This window comes from Drosophila erecta, unplaced genomic scaffold (genome assembly GCF_003286155.1).
Source record: "Drosophila erecta strain 14021-0224.00,06,07 unplaced genomic scaffold, DereRS2 tig00000000-arrow-pilon, whole genome shotgun sequence".
NCBI lineage: Eukaryota > Metazoa > Arthropoda > Insecta > Diptera > Drosophilidae > Drosophila > Drosophila erecta.
The window spans coordinates 11158423-11175168 of record NW_020825194.1 but is presented as its reverse complement, the minus strand read 5'-3'; the positions used below and the strand labels follow the sequence as shown (position 1 = coordinate 11175168).

Here is a 16746-nt window from a genome sequence, read left to right as displayed (position 1 = left end):
ACAGGGTTTTGTAGGGTGGAAAATGGCCGGAAACCGCTGCTAAACGCAAGCGGATGTGGGGCGCAACAAGCGGGCCGTGAGGCGACTGCTTTTGCTGCTGCTGCTGCTGGTGCTGCTGGCCAAAAACTTTGCCAATTAAACCAGAACCACTTAACCCAAAGTGATAACCCGAATGCCCCAAGCAAATCATGACAGCGCCAGGAAGTTGCAGAGCGCGTTTTCCAATGGCAGCGGCAATTCTCCCAACAATTAACTGGTTGGCTGGAAGGCAGGCAGTCAGAACCTTATTCTATTAACCATTGGGTGGTGTCCTGGTGTCCTGGTGTGCTGGTGCAAAACCTTTAACTGTCACCCTGGCCGCAGTTTGCGCTCAGTTAGCCCCGGGTAGCTCATAAACAATTTAAAATGTCATACATGGCGTATGCGCAACGCCATCGCTTACGCGTGCCAATTAAATAGTAGGTTAGGAATTATTTAAGCCCCAGCAGCAGCAGGAAGGCAACCTGAAGGAGACGGCTCGTAAACAAGGCCAGCACACACACTCGCACACTTGCTTAAGTTTACGAGCTCGCTCGAAATACGTAAAGTTGTTTTTACGGCACCCACGACTACGTTGCGACGCATGAATGACACACAAGCTTTGCTGTGTGCTGTGTGCTATGTGCTATATGCCATGTGCTATATGCTGTGTGTGTGTCGTTGTGTGCGGCTGTTTGTGGTATCAGTGGCCAAGTAATTAAGCAAAGTACAATTTCGTACCATTAAGTAATTTCACTCCATTCATTGACTCGCCGACCGACTGGCCAACTGGCACTTTGACTCAATCCCCCTTCCACCCCCCGCCGCTGGGTTGTTGTTGTTAATTTATCGCCGGAGCAAATGGACTTTCCTGGCCGGCAAAAGCGAGTGCATAATACTTCCCCGTCCACGGTGCGTATGTGTAATGTGCTGGCTCATTTACGTGTTCGTATCGTTTCGTTTCGTTTCGCTTGCTATTAAAAGGGATTTCTGGCCAGAAGCGAGCTTATGCTCCAACGCGGCGTCTATTTAACATGTGGTCCTGTCCACTCCACCTGTCTTCCCCTTTTCACCAAATGTCAGCCGTAAAGTGTGCTACAGTAGGTCAGATGTTATCCTTTTTTGCTTTTGGCCGCTCTGGGTGGAGCTGTGTTTATGGTCGGTTAAGCCAGTAAGTAAATTTTAATGCTCTTTTCGGTAAGTTTATCTTTGCCTTATTAATGTCTTTGAGGAGAAGTGGAAAAGATTACGGAGCAGGAGTAAGAGGAAGCGGAAGAAAAACAAGCAAGGGAAACTGATTCTGACCCTTCGATATGCATTTCAATGAGTATTCCGGCACACAAACAAACTTCTCGGCCTTGGACAACAAGGAATAACAATAACGGCATTGCGAGAGCCAAAAAGGAAAGCCCACGTCCTGTCTGTTTGCCGTTTGCCGGGGCTCCATCTTGTTTGTCCCCACTCAGCAGGTTCCGATGCCACACAATTGGCCAAATGCCATGCCAACAAGGGAGAGGCCAAGGAAAACACACAAAAATGGAAACCAGTGCCGCAACCGCCAGTTGGTAACTGGTGACTGCCAACTGAAAGAGTATCAACCACATGCACACACACACACAATGGCTGGGGCACAATGCAAATGTGGCCAAGAACAGAACAGAACCGAACTGAGCTGAACGGAGTTGGTTGCAGGATTAGCAAAGGTCCTGCATGTAAATCGAAAAGTAGTTCATGTTGATCGGTATTTGGTGCGGCCTACAAATTGCCGACAAGCGATAGAATAAGATAGACCCGTGGCAAGATGTATCTAAGCCCAATGATGCCTCGAGACTTTCGAGAACCTCGACACATGCGTATGCCAGTATGCACATAAATAATGATGCAGATGTTTAGACGGAAAAATTTATGAGCATCGAAAATAACAGGATTCCGGCAAATGGACGACATAAATTAAGCTATCTGGCAGACAGGAAAATTCTGCCTTGGTTGCACAAATGAATTTAATCGTAAAATGTTAAAAGTCAGCAAAAAACATGCAATCAAAATGAAAATCAAATCAAATTAAATTCCATGTGAAATTCATGTTTGCCGGCGAAAGCTTTCCAATTGAAATGGAAATGGCCATTCCAATGATCCTGGCAAATGCACCGACAACTGTGGCCAGTTACTCCAACTGGGATCCGTTCAATCAGGACGCCCCCAGCATGTATGTGACAATATGATGAATAATGTCGCCCCGGCTCTGAGAGTGGAGTACTCGCCAAACTTTCCCCTTCGGGGCGCGTTTCAGAGTCCTGCCAAAAAGGGTCAGGGCTGGAGCACGAGGGCCAAACAAACTTCTATACATTTAAAATGTTTTTCAATAAAACTTTTCCGCACTACAATTGTTTTTGCCATCTCGCACTGCTCTTATTTTCCTCGCGACTCCACTTCACCTTCAACAAGATGTCGCAGCGTTAGTCTCAGTGGCTTGCACTTAAAGAAAGGATAACCAGGAACTGCGATCTTTTAGCTGCCGAAAGTTCAACAGTCTAGTATTATACTACGGGGATATATATTATTTAAATGCTTTTACGAGTATATATTTACATATATTTTAGAACGCACTAGAAAGGTGCAATATTTAGCTGCTGCGGTTTTTTTCCGTGTTGTGCTCAGCTGTCAGTTCAATTGTTTTGCACTTGAAGGGCAATTTATCTTCGCAGCGGAGAGAAAAGCAAGACGACTGCTTACAATGCATTTCCGGCACGGAGCCGGTCTGAGAGCCACACACAAGTGCATAATCCTTTTAAATACAACTTGACTGCAACTACGACGACAACGACGACGACGAGGACGACGAGTCCTTGCCAAGAACTAGAATACGACATGCTCTCTGAAGGACTTATGTACTCGAGAGCTTGTTGGCTTGGTTTCCTGCCCCATGTGCGGGTCGGAATCTGCGAAATCAGGACAATCAATCGAAATTAACATTTAATTAGGCAGAGAAATGCCAGCCTTAATCGCGGACTGTCCGCCCCGGCCATTCAAAAGCCATTTTGCGCCAAAGAACATTAACAATTTTATGACAGAGTGCGCAACAGAGCGGAACCGGCCAGGACATAAAACGAGACAAACAATGCGAACCGAATGTCCACCCAATAAAAGGCAGTTGGCTGTGAAAAGCGGGCATTTAAAACTTGATAAGTAATTAAAACTGGGCGTGGACTAGACATGGCCCCTCCCCCAGCGGAGAAATAGGAGATATCTCTGGACAGCGGGGCCATAAAAAATATGAGTGAGGTGCGTTCTGGCGTCGAACAGCCACAAAGTTGTAAAGTATACGGTTGCCAACGGGGGCAGACCGTAAAGTACGTAGCTAGAAAGGACATCGGATCCTGGTGTGTGCTTCCTTGTCAGACGTGGCTAAATAAAACATGAAAACTATGTGACAAAATGACGCAAACGCACTGGCTCGTTGGGAAAGGCTTACACTAAGACTGTCGAGAAAATAAAAATAATAAAAGTAATGGCAACAACAAACTGTGACACACAAATAAAAAGAAAGTCAGCCAGTGCGAGTGTGAGCGAGATGGATTTGGGAGAGCCAAGGCAAGCAGTTCGCGAACGAATTTCCCATAAAAACTGGGAAAAATGAAAGAAAAGGGGCATGAGGATTCGTTTCCGCCTCACCCCTCCGCAAGGCAAACTATTAACAGAGCACCAAAGTGAGAAAAATTGGGGACGGGGATATCGGGGGAGGAGGGGTGAGTTAAACTAGGTGAAAGCCGCACAAAACGACATCGTTGACAAAGGCAACTGGGGACGGGAAAGTCGGGGAAAAGGTAACGCTAAAAATGCCAAAAAGTGAGGATATGAACGAGTGTATCCATGTGAACAGCCATCCACACACATACTCGCACACATTCGAGGGATGCCTTTTATGCGCATGGAAGCCATTTGTAGTTTATTGTTAGCTGTGTGTGTGTGTGGCGTGTGTGAACGGGAGTGTGTACCGTTATCACTTTGTGCCCTGTCTATGAACAGCAGCCGTCGAGTTGGCCATAAAATATTATTTTATGATCTGCGGTCGTTGCTCCTTCAAGGAGATTTTCGTTTCCGAATTTGTTGCAATAACTTGGATGGCGAATACTAAAAATGGGCTAACAAATCTGACCCATATCCCACGCAACCCAATCCTCGGATACTCGAAGTAAAGATACCGACTTAAGTCAACTGAGCTTACACGTAAATTTCCCATTCCTTGCGATCCCGCGCAGCTCAAGCTGAAGTTTATTTCTATATGCTTTCGCAACGTGAGCGCATTTTGAAAGTGAGTGTTAACAGCGGGTGCATCCGTAATACCCACTCAGCCACTCGTCCTTTTTCCCTGCTCTTGTTGTTTGCCATTTTCATTTGCTGCTCTCTTGTTTTTCAACGGCAAATATTTGCCTGGACTGCGCTTAGTCGGTGCACTCGTGCACTTGCCTTCCACTTCCAACTGCACTGCAGCTGCACTGCATCTGCATTGCCGTCTATGCAATTCGCCTGAAGTGTCATTGCGAGCTTGAAGATGCTTCCTAAGTCCTTTTGGGGCAAACTGGTGCCATTTAGTGGCGATAACGGTGCGTATGCGTAATATTTAATTGCCTAGTACCAATCATTTTGTGTCTGCCTTGGTTTTCACAACCACTCCTCAGTTCCGGCCATAAAGCCAATCAAAAGTCAATGCTATAAGCATTCAATTGTTTGCCACCGCATCCACACAGCCATGTAAACGCTCACACGCACGTTCAAGGATCCACGAGCACATGATTCATGTGTATGAATTTTTACGACGCTGCCACGTATTATTTGAATACTCTCTGTGGGGGGATCGTTGCGACAACTTTGTGTGTTGGCTTGTTAAAAAAAAATGCAATATATTCTATATATCTTACATTAAATAAATTGTATTATGTTAAATTATCAATCGTATTTTGTAAATATTAGTGCAATTACCTTATTCCATTTCGTATCAATGTAATATTTTGCATTTATTTCGAAGCATATTCAAAATTCGGTATCAAGTTGTTTCCGCTTCGTCCTTTTTCACTTTACTGATTTTCCCAATCATTTTCGCGAATGCGCCGCCGAGAACAAAGCCATCCGAACCAGCCCCCCGCCCGATTTCATCCTGTGCCGCCACTTCCGTCGCCGACATCGTGCAAACAAATGCGCATAAAAATCCATTATTTTAGCAAACACAACACGCACACACTTACACACTTACACACTTGCACGCTCCATGCTCCATGCTCCACTCCAGCAGCCCCCTCGCCACCCCCACAATTCCAATGCATTGGTGTGCAGCTACAAGCAATTTTTTCTCTGCACAAAATAAATATAAGAGCGTTGAAACGAAAACATTTTTGAACAATATAAAAATTGCAAAAACGAGCGCTCTTGGACTCTGTGGGTGGATTCAGAGGTGGCGGTGGGGGGGAGAAAGGTGCTAGCCCCACAAGGCAGTGGGGTCAAGGGTGAAGTGGGGGCTGCGTTTATTGGCAACAGTGTTGCTATTTGTGTAAACGACTCGTAAAATTTTATGTTGAAGCTGCTGCATACTACGGGCTCTGGCTCTTTTTTTCCAACACTCTCCGCGTTATTTTAACCCTTTCTGCCATTTCTCGGTTGCGAGTACAAACACATGTAGGGGTCAGAGGTCAGCCTACAATTGAGCTGCATGCGGTAGTTTTTTTTTTTTTTTTTTTTTTTTTTTTTTTTTTTTTTTTTTTTTATTAGCATGCGGTAGTGGTTCCTTTTTTTGGGGGGATTGCATACTTTCGGGCTGCGCTTCGATGGGGAAAATGGCGCAAGTGATTGTAAACACTGATTACAATTATGCGGGCGGAAAACTGAAGGTGTGTGTGTGTTTTTGTGTGTGTGTGTGAGCTTATCTGCCCATTAGCCCCCTCCCCGATGCTCCTCCACTGGCTATTTTCTTTTCAATTTGTGTTGTTGTCAGTGCCAGCGAAATTGACATCTATTTTATGTTGCAGCTGCATTTCAATTTTCCAGATGGGGGGGATTCAAGTACGAAATACATGTAAATATTGGATATTGATTGCATTTCGCTTCGCCTGCCAACTTGTCAATGTCAACATAGTGGCAAAGCGGGGCATCGGCGGTTTGGAAAAGCACCGAGGCCGGGAAATGCGTGATAGATCGCTCAACAATGGCGCCAGCGGAAAAGCGAACAACTTTCATTGAAATTCATTAGTCGAGCACTGAAAAAGTTTGCATATTTACTTCCGCCCTGTCATATAATTTCCCGTCCTTTTTTCGGATTTAATGAAGTGCAACTGACATGGCACTTGGTGCCTCTGTCTCTGTCTTCATTTGAATATAATTATGAGTGGCGCACTGGGGAAAAATGTCCACCTGTCACCGAAAATGTCTATCGAAATAGGGGTACACTGCGCACACATATAGTTCAAAGCCCTCTGCTTTCTAGGTTGCTGTGCCAGAGGAGCAAAGATTTAATTTGCTGATGAAGTTCGTGCATCTGCAGTCCCCTCAGCTGCAGTTTACATCCCCCAATTCCTAGCTATGCAAATAGCCAAACGTTGGACCTGCCACTGCTGGCAAATATGATCCACTGCCGAAATGGTCGAGCTGAGGGCTCTGCGATGCTTGTGCTCCGGATTCTGTGTCCCAAATTAGAAACAAATTTGTTTAATTCAATAAAAAGAAAGTTGATTAGGAGCAATGCAGGCGAATGAGACATATGCAAACAGAAAGTTCCCGGCTGGCAATTAACATCCTTGCTACAAAATAAACATCAATATCTGCCAAATGAAATTTATTTTAATTTCAACTCCAAGAAGTGAAAACACTTGCCCAATCCAAATGAAATGCAACCGAAACATGTGCAAAAACGATATACCTCGGCTGATGTGTTGCTTTACTTATCATCAAAGCGGGTAATTCGGTTATTTTTTGGCTGCTGATTTTGGTTGCGTATAAGAGCACTACATTTCCGCTGCACATATATATATATATATGTTATATGAGGGACGCCAAAATGTCTGCGTGCCAGGAGGAAATGGTTTAATCTTGTTTGCCACGAGTGGAAATATGGCCAGGGCAAGGGTTAAAAATTAATGACGCGTTCCGGGGACCCAACACAAATGTTGTCAAAGGCATCAAAGTGCCTGCCCACACACACACACACTCACACACCCTCACACACACCCACTTATTTGCACCCACACACAGAATACGTGCAGGGAGCGTTTCCAATTAAGCCAATCGAGCTGCAAAAAGCCAACCAGGAACGGAAAAGGACGAGGAAGGGGAAGAGGATGTGGAAGTGGAAACGGCGCGTAATTAAAATTTAATTTGCGCCCAAAATTAGACTATGAAATTTCAATAAGGCTCTTCGGATGTTCGGCAGTGAAAAGGCAAATATTGTACTGCCAAAAAAAGCCAACTGTTAACAAAGTAAATTAGTTAAATTTTGCAACGAAAATCCCTTTGATTAAACGCAGCCAAGTGGATGAGATGAAGCTGTAGACGGGAAGCGCAAAGAAAAATCTTCACGACTGGAAATATTATTTATGCCCAGCTGCATCATGGTACTCAGCTAAAGGGATGTTTGCGGCATTCCATCAAGTTTCAACTTTAATATATTCCTTCAATTACTGATCTTATTTTATCAACATTTGGGTTCTAGAGTATTTGGCTTTATGTTTCCTTCCGTGTATCCTGAGCTTAGATAAATAACCAAGTCGCTGCTAAGCAGCCAAGATACAAGACAAACATGGCGACACATTCAGTCCTGTTGCCCTGTTCTACACACCCTTGGCAATCTAAGCGCATAAATTGTGAGAACGAAGTGTTTGGATTAAGCTGCGAGTTGTGCTTGCGGCTAGCTGGAGACCATGACCTCGCCTGGCCGCAGTGGCTAGGAGTGCAACACCCACATGGATGCCACACATCCACCACCCACCTGCTGGCCAATTTATTTATACGCATTTAAAACTGATTTATGTGCGGAGCAAGAGGGACAGCTTCCCGCCCCCCGTTGGCCAGCAACCACGTGAGTTGCGTCTTTAATTTAGCTGCCAACAAAATCCAACCACTTCCCCATTTTTGCAAGCCACGCCGTTCGCCACAAATGCATTTTCAATGGAATTTCTCACTTGCTAACGTGTTTTCAGCTCTCGGAGCTCTACTTTCTCGTGAGCTGCCAACGATTTATGTGCCATGTTCTGGCGTTTCGCACTCGCACTCGCACCGCCCCTCGCCCTCATCCATCCAGTCAGCGAGCTTGCTCCTCTGCTTAAAGGCGAACTTACCTTAAATCTGTTTTGGCACAATAAAAATACCCACTCACTCCGCTAGGCCCTTTATGCACAGTTGCCTGCCAACCGGGCTAAAAGACGCTTTACATGGTGCACACTCTGTGGGAAAATCTGTTATCGCATTAACAATTTCCTACTAATTTCGACACACAAGCAGGGAAGCTGGGTGGTGAGGGAAAAATCCTGCAGATATAATTAAATTGCGTGCAAAACTAACCAGCACTTGGGGTGGGAAATATTATAGAAAATTACAGGGGAAACTGTATACTCTTCTTAATGTAAGCAAAGCATAGACATTTACAAATATACATATTTATATTTCTCATCTTATTTTTCTAAATAATTATAATTAATCTTGCATAATAAATAGGTCTGCATAGAAAATAGGTATACCGTACAAGAAGAGTATGGAGTGTTAGCATAATAATTTCATTACGAATCACGGCTCTTCCAAGCAAAAATCGGGAAAGCTTAATATTTCCCTCTTGTATTTAAGTAATTATGCTAGGTGTCCTCCGGGAAAATACAACTGATTCTCGTTCGTTTGCCTGTCAACAGGAGGCTTAAGTATCTGTATTTGTACTGCCATTAATTTACAAAAATCTTCATTACACATAAACATGTTATTTATACAGCCATCGGCGATTCACAAAACGAAGTGAGCCGCTTGGCCGGCAGACACTGCGAGAAAGGGGGGTGGACAGGAATCGGCAAGGACATTGTGGGCACGCAACAATGCTGAAAGTGGAGAAACGGGGGAACCGTGGCCAAGACCTCGACATAAGTCCTTGCACATCAACTCAATTGATGACCCTTTGGCAGTTTAACTGCCTCAACATCGCTTAATGTGCACTCCATCAACATAAATCACTCATACGTCGCGTTAAACACGCTCAAACTTCAAATGACGTGTATTTAAGCGAAGAGGGGGCGGGGAGGGCACACGGCCATGGCCATAAATTAATTAAGCCTGCCCGCTTCTCACTCGACGGTCCAAGTTCGTGGCCCTGCCCCTTTCGCCTTTCGCTTCTTTAAGCTGCAATTAAACTGTAAAAGCGAACGACGGCAGCGGCGATGGCGGCAACAGCAAATTACAACCATTTACAATTAATTTGAACAACACGCTGCCATGCAAATGGCGTGCCATGGCTCATAACTTCCAATGGCCACCGAAACCCACACGCCGACGCACTCTTTGAGCCATTAAAAAAGGACCAAAAGGCGAGCGACGTGCAAATACTCAATTAGCATATCAATAAATCAAGAAATGAGTGGTGTGGGTGCGGTCCGATCCGCCTCTGTCCTTCGCCGCCGGGGCAATCAAAATTTAGTTAACAACGCCAAACAATTTATTAACTCACGGCGGGCCAAGTCGTTCGACCTTGAGGCTGGCAACGTGACGTATACGTAATCTGATGGCGTGCCAACCCAATTAATCATGAAGCCCTGCGGCTCGGACGTATTGGATTGCACTTTTGTCAGGATACATATGAATGTTATATGAGGTCGCGATGGTGTGAGCACTTTTTCATCGCAGGTATTGATGGTGTCAAAAACGGTGATTAATATAAATAATTAATTTCATCATGGGCAATTAAGCATGTTTTAATTGTAAAATGTTGCGTCTCATTTGGAACAATAAATTAGTTTTATGCCTCAGTCAGTTCTGAAATGTCCCCTGGGTCGGTGGTGTTTTCTCTATTCGTGAGTAAGAGCCATGCTATAAATCCGATATTTGTTGATTAGTTCGGTTTAGCTGCTGCTCAGGTGCTTTTGCCTGATCAACTGCGAAATTAATTGCAAATTGGAGAGGAAAAGAGCCGCAGTATGTAAATAACGAAACCAAAAGCATACAATGCTACTTCTACATATCCTGCCAGGACCTATCCATCAAATGCTGCCAGCTAACACGTCCCAGCTTAGATAAAGGCAATGCCGAATGTAGAAAAAGCCTCAACTTGCCTGCGCACCGGAAATTCAACTTTGCCGAACTATATACGATTAATATGGTGAGCTGGAAGTATAGCCAATCCAAACTATAAACATTTTATCCTACTGAAACAGTGCATTGAGGAGTGCAACTACATAGGCTGCGGCTACATAGAAATCGATCCACCCTTTCGCCTGGATCTGGCCAACATTCGCATCAACCTGCAGACGATTGCGCCCCAGCCACAGAATGAATCGATTCCATTCCTGGTGGATGCGTATCGGAAATGCGAGTTATTCCGATCGTCACACGGAAGACGATTCACTCTCCACCTGCCGGATATTGAATTCATCGAGGAACCCTGCAACCCCTTTGCCTTACAAGTCACCATATGCGTCCGCATCCATGCAATGCAAAAGTGTCCCAGCGAATTTTACGTGGACAGCGAGGAGTGCCGATTGGCCAGGGAATACTTCACCCAGTGCGTCGGGGATATCGAAAGCAATCTTGCCTAGGCATCAACCTGAAATCAACGAAAGTTCATATGTATCCTGTGGGAACTTCCATCGCAACCTGCTAAAATGCGTTGAAAAATAAAGGAAAATGTCGTAAAAGTCATAGATGAAATATGGCAATTTGACTGTGAAGTCCTCGATGTGGGTTATTCTGCTCTTGGCTGCACTGTCCCAACTGCAAATTGAATCACACTCGCATACTCACATACATACACACAGGACTCGCTCGCATGTCAATGTCCTCTGCTGAGTTTGCATAACTTCGTCTGCTGCTGCCAGCTCCCCTTGCCCCAAAGGCCCCTCTTTCACTATTTAAACTGGTTAGTTTTTTGACACTTTTTTTAACACATGCACATTACTTGTAATGTAAACGGGTATGCCCAATTTAAGGATTAGTTGGATGCGACATAATTGCACGATTAACATAGACAGAGAATTAAAGGGAATAAAATACTTTCAATGGTTTTCGGTCATTGTAGTCTAATCTGAAAATATTTCACTCCAAGAGGAAAAGTTTCTAAAGACACTAAGTGAAAGCTTAGAATGTTGAGTAATCCCTATTCGATCACTTGCTAAAGCAACATTGGCTAGCCAAGTCAGCAGCAAAAGTTGCCGTTATATATAACACGTCTGTCGGTCTGTCTTCGGGTGGTTTCACTGTGTTTTTTGTCGGTGTCGCAGGACATGTTATGCAACTGGAATAAAGGAGCAGAATTTATGTGTTAGCTGGATGACTGTGCCAGCAAGTCCTTGGCCGCTCCCCCTTCCGTTCTCGCCGTGCCAATGTGTCTGGCTTTGCAGCGTCAGGTTAAACGGGATTTATGTCCTTCAAGACGTGCAGCCTCAGCCTGTTTTCTTAAAACAATTAACGTATTACGGCCCTCTCCTTTGGCCTCCTTTGGCCCTCCTGCCAAATCCATCTGTGTTCCGTGCTTGTTTCTCTGGCTGGGAGTGGATCCAGTTCTGAACTGATTTGCATTTCCAGCCGAGAAGAAGCTGGCAGGGAGGCAACTGGCTGCCCCGGGCCGACAATCAAAGGACTTTGGCTTGGCTTGGCATTTTTCTTTAATTACGCCCTCGAGTCAAATTAAAAGCAAATGATAGTTGTCTCCCTTCTGGTGTATCCTTTCCCGCCTTTGCTCCTTTCGTTATCTGTGGCTCTCCGGCATTTCCCAGTTTACTTAGTCAAATCAAAGCTTTCAAGAAAATTGTTTTCCTTTCTTTCTGATGGTCAAACTGCTGACCAAGGACTACTACCCACTTAAGCAAGATCTCACACATTCATAGCTCCTTATTACAGCTAGACTGCTTTGTTAGCTGCATGTCCTTGAGTGCACTCGAGTAGGAGCTTTTGAGTTTGAGGTTTTTGTGGCAAATAATTTGTGTAATTAAGTGACCACCAACAGCCCCCCTTCCAGTTAATTGCTTATTTGTGTAGCTAATTAGTTGGGTATTGCCAACAAACAGGAGCTGGCCAGCCATCTGAAGAAGAGTTCGCTGATGATGATGAGGATAATGATGGTGCCTCCGAGAGTGGCTCAATTCACCTCACACCACAGTCCCTGATTTTTTTCCTCACTCGCATCAGACGTTGTCTAGCACTCGTAATTAAAAAAGATCCATAAAAGCGACGGGGAAGTACAAAAGAGAGGCACGTGTGCTCCTCATCCCTGGGAGGTCCTTCCCCTCGCCCGTCGCCCGCCTGGCGGGCTGCATAATTCAGGCAGGATCCTGCACCACTGCACCACTGCACCACCGACCACCATAACAAGCTGGCGGCGTGCAATCAAAATTATTATAATTGCGACGCGTTCGCCTTTGTGCGACAACAATGACTTCCGCTTCCGTGCTGAAATTCGCCTGTGTCTGCTTGTCATTCCATGTGCCATGTACCCACTGCATTGTTTTCCATCGCAGGAGCAGAGATAGTGGGCTGGGTGGCTGGAACAGCACATTAAGTGCCTGCAAAAGACGAGCAACAAAGTGAGCAGCTGCGGGATGGGGCAGGAGCAGGAGTACTCCACCGTGGGGAAACTGAAAGATGGGAACAACGTGCTCAAGTCCTGGCAAAATGCAAAACGCAAAATGGGTGGATGGTTGTTCAGGATGGGACACATTTTATGCAACCAGTTACTATAATAGAGTGCAGCCAGCTAACTGAGCTCATCTTGAGCTGCACGAGGGTACTCATGAGATCAACTGGCCTTAACGGCTGCGACTAAACCTAATCAATCAATCATGCAATCCGTCAATCAGTCGGTCTGGTCTCAATCAGCAGCCAAGCCAAACATCAGCCACACTCGGCACCTAATGAAATAATTCAATTTGCGCTTGCCTTTGCCTTTGGCTTGATTATGATTATTATTGTTATTACGACGACTGTGATTATCAACACTCCAACTTTGGCAGGCGTTATTAATTGGGCCAAAGTGCTGGCCCTGGCCAAGAAAATTTTCCCAGTCCGAATGTGATCGTTGGCCAATCAATGAAAGTGCCAGCCGCACGCAACCTGCAATTTAATCAGTTTAATTAATAAGCACCATCGTTTGTCAGCACAGGAGTTGCCTAGACCCGGAAATTGAGTGGCATTGTTTGTCACGGGCAAAACAGTCGTCTAAGTGGCACAGCTGATTGCTGCTGCTGCTGCAACGTTGTTGGCCAATGTTGTTGGCCTGGCCAAATCCAGAACTTGGCCTAGACCTATTTTGAAATGACTTATTTATGGCACTCGAACAGGTCACAAATGGCAGGGCCGTCCTGGTAATGGCTTCATTTGTCTGGCTCCGGCTGATTTATCTAAATGAATTGTTACTGCCGCGTATTTGTCACAATTCCGTTGGGGTTTTATCTACCGATCCCGATCCTGGCCCACTGCCCACAGCCCCTCTTTTGCCCGCTGAGCCTTTCGCTTTGGCTTTCCGCTTCTAATTGCCTCGCATGCGACAGCCAAATCCTGCCGTGGAAAACCCCCTTTTTGCATATTTAGTGAGCCAAGCGGTGGGAGCTTAGTGCTGTGCCATTGCAAAATATGCGGCTAGCAATTTCGTTTTGGGTCCCTTTCTGGATTTAAAGCGCAATCCATAGTTTCGTGATCGATGGCCATAGACATTAATGGTGCTAAGTGGGCCATAAAAGCAAATGAAACTTTGCGGCGACTGCAGTTGAAGGCGGTCCTAGGAATTATATAAAAATTACATACATAAGCTCGAGTGGCCACTTGACTGCCATATGAATCCGCACACACAACACACTCACACTCACACTCACACACCCACACCACTCAAGTGGTCCACTCAGACACAAATATTACAATGGCAGCGAGTACAATACAATAAATCAACGACTCGGGCAAACTCAGCAGCTCTACGGCCTGCTACAAATAAATGCATAAACTTCGAGTGTCAAACAACAAGAAAAGTATGAAAGTTGGGCGAGAAATGGGAAAGTGGGAGAAATGGGAAAAATGGGACAAGGGTAAGCAGGTTGAACCGTTCCAAGCCATTTCGCTCGGCAATCAATGAGCTATGAAAATATGGAAAAATATAAGCGACAAAACGTGCCATCCATTGTCTATCCGAAATTCCGGGGTAAGTTGGCTATTTTGTCAGTTTACAAATCACCTTCCGTATGCAGCTGACTGGTCAATTGGCGCCTGACATTACGCATTCGCAACGTTGGCCAAGAGGAACCTGAATCGTTGTTTTAGATGCCTGCAAACTCATGAAATAATACAAGCACGCATCGATTTAACCTTTGCAGGGCGTGGCCCATCCTCAAAAGCAGACACAAAGTCTGGCAAAGAGCAGAAATCTGTTGAATATCAAATAACAATCACTTGGCAAGCTAAATATATCATTATGCCTAAGTAGGCGGTCGGCTGGGAAGGGGAAAGTGGGTGGCAGGAGTTTTGAGGCAGCTACAAAAAGCTTAGCACATGCGAACATGCGAGCAACCAAATGGGATCTGACTAAGTGTGTGTGTATGTGTATGAGGGAATGGGGGGATTTGTTTGTGCCCTTATTTTTTTATATTTTTGTTTCCTTTTTTGGGTGGCTGTTTGTCGGGGCTATCCTTTTTCGCCTCCTCATCCTGTCGCCTTTCTTTGCTACTTTTTATAATCCTCACAGCTTGCATGTTTGCCTAGCACCTACGAGGGATAGAAATCTGCGGATGGGTCGATGATGCGGAACAGGTTTAAAAAGTTTAAGCCGGAGAATCCTGTTGTTGCGGCTGCTGCGGGGGACTCTTCTCGTTTGCCGGGTTTTATATATAATACATTTGGAAAAATTTACAAATCATCTTGCATATTTGATTTGCATACAAGATTTTTCATCGCAACTGCCAATACCTTTCCCGACACATCCTACCGGGTGTTTGTATTTGTGTTTGTGTGTGTGTGTGTGTGTGAGTCCTTGAGCTCGTTTGTATGTCGCCGAATTGCACAAGAGATTCACAAATTGCTTTCATTGATTGCCGACAAAGGCGAAGTGTGTGAGGTGAATGGAGACTTTTGTGTCGCTTTGTGTGTGTGCGAGAGGGTGTGGTGCGCGTAAGTGTGTGAGTGTGTGAGTGGGGCTCGAAGCACCTTGACTGCCGGTGGGAATATTTCTTAAATTCCCGCCAGTTTCCTTATGCTCGTGGCATGTTAAACTGCTGGGAAGAGAAATCCCCGGGCCACGTTGCGTATGAGTAATGTCGCTATGGGCCGGCTGCTGAAGAGCACAAACAGCATTTTATAACTGACCAGATGCTAAGAGCCGAGTCGCGACCAGTTGACCCATTTGATTTTTTTTTCGGTCTATGCACTTAAAAGTCTTCCATAAAGTTAAGGATTCCGAGAAGTGTAGTTCATGAGAATTAGAAATTGTTTTGATAAAACTTTTCCAGTTCGCCTAAAAAAAAGATATGAATACGTTTAATATCGATTGAATGAAGGTGTCTTTAAGCTCGTAAATAGTTTTCTGCCAGTGTAGTTCCCCTGGCCATTTGTCGTTTGTTGCGTGCCGTGGACGTCTACGTGAAATTATTACGCTGCAATGCATCATCAAAAGTAAACAGCAGCAGCACAGCAAAAGCAGCTCGGCACTAGACAGCTGGAGGGATGGGGATGCGGGCACCGGGTGTGGAAGTGGGATGGGGGTGGGAATGGGGTTGGGGATGGACGTTCAGAAGGGGGCGGTCCACCGAAATGTGCGTCTGACATATTGGAGAGCACCAAGAGCCGGAAAAGTGGAAACTGGACTGTGGGCAGTGGGTGAAACTATAAATTCAGACCGGCAGACGCAACGCACAAAGAGGAGGGAAAAATAACACAAAAATGTATTTAAACAGGGTTTTATTTAACCGCTACACAATTGAAAACAAGCAATTCTAATGAATACCGAATTGCAGTGCATTATGGACACCCTTTAAATTCATTTGTTACCAAAGGCTTACAGCTTTCCAAAGCGCCTTAAATCAGGTATACTCGTATATAAAATTTAATCGGGAGAATTTGTTCAATTTTAAAACTTTAGCTTTTACCAATAATGCCATTTTTTAGCTGCCCATGCAGGGTATCTTTGGGAAGCATCAGCAGTTAGCGGAACACTAGATGGTGGACATGCCACTAGAGTAATTGTTATCCTTGCTGGCTGTGCACGGGCACGTAAAGCCCTTAAAACATGGACCGAAGAGAGGGAGAGAAAGAGAGAGAGAGAGTGGCAGAGAGAGACAGAGACAGCCAGGACTAACAGGACGAACAGGAACAGGCTAAACAACAACGGCACTTCACGGCACGAGCCGTGCTGCAGAAGCTGAAACAATCCTATAAGCAGCACTCAGCGGCACGCACTTGAAGCCCGTGCTCGCACTCCTACCCGAACCCAAACCCGGACCCGGACCCGGACCCGCACCCGAACCCGGACCAGGAAAAGTGGAGCGAAGAGCACGGGCAGCTAAAACTGCAATCGCAGCT

At 45.3% G+C, this 16746-nt stretch overlaps 2 protein-coding genes across 5 annotated transcripts in view; both read left to right on the top strand.

Annotated features, from left to right (window-relative positions):
• The window catches only part of LOC6552962 (kin of IRRE-like protein 1), a 74343-nt gene that overhangs the window by 13639 nt on the left and 43958 nt on the right, over positions 1-16746 (top strand). The gene's annotated exons all lie outside the window — the stretch shown is intronic.
• LOC6552853 lies at positions 10017-10790 on the top strand. The gene is made up of 3 exons (XM_026976048.1): positions 10017-10049; positions 10226-10354; positions 10410-10790. Exons 1-3 carry the CDS (start codon positions 10017-10019, stop codon positions 10788-10790), a joined length of 543 nt encoding a protein of 180 aa, XP_026831849.1.

Excerpts from the sequence above, each read along its gene's own strand:
- LOC6552853 (XM_026976048.1), top strand. The coding sequence starts at position 10,017 with ATGTCCCCTGGGTCGGTGGTGTTTTCTCTATTC. Across the intron at positions 10,050-10,225 it reads CGGTGGTGTTTTCTCTATTC|GACCTATCCATCAAATGCTG; the intron begins GTGAGTAAGAGC and ends ATATCCTGCCAG. Across the intron at positions 10,355-10,409 it reads AACTATATACGATTAATATG|TGCATTGAGGAGTGCAACTA; the intron begins GTGAGCTGGAAG and ends CTACTGAAACAG.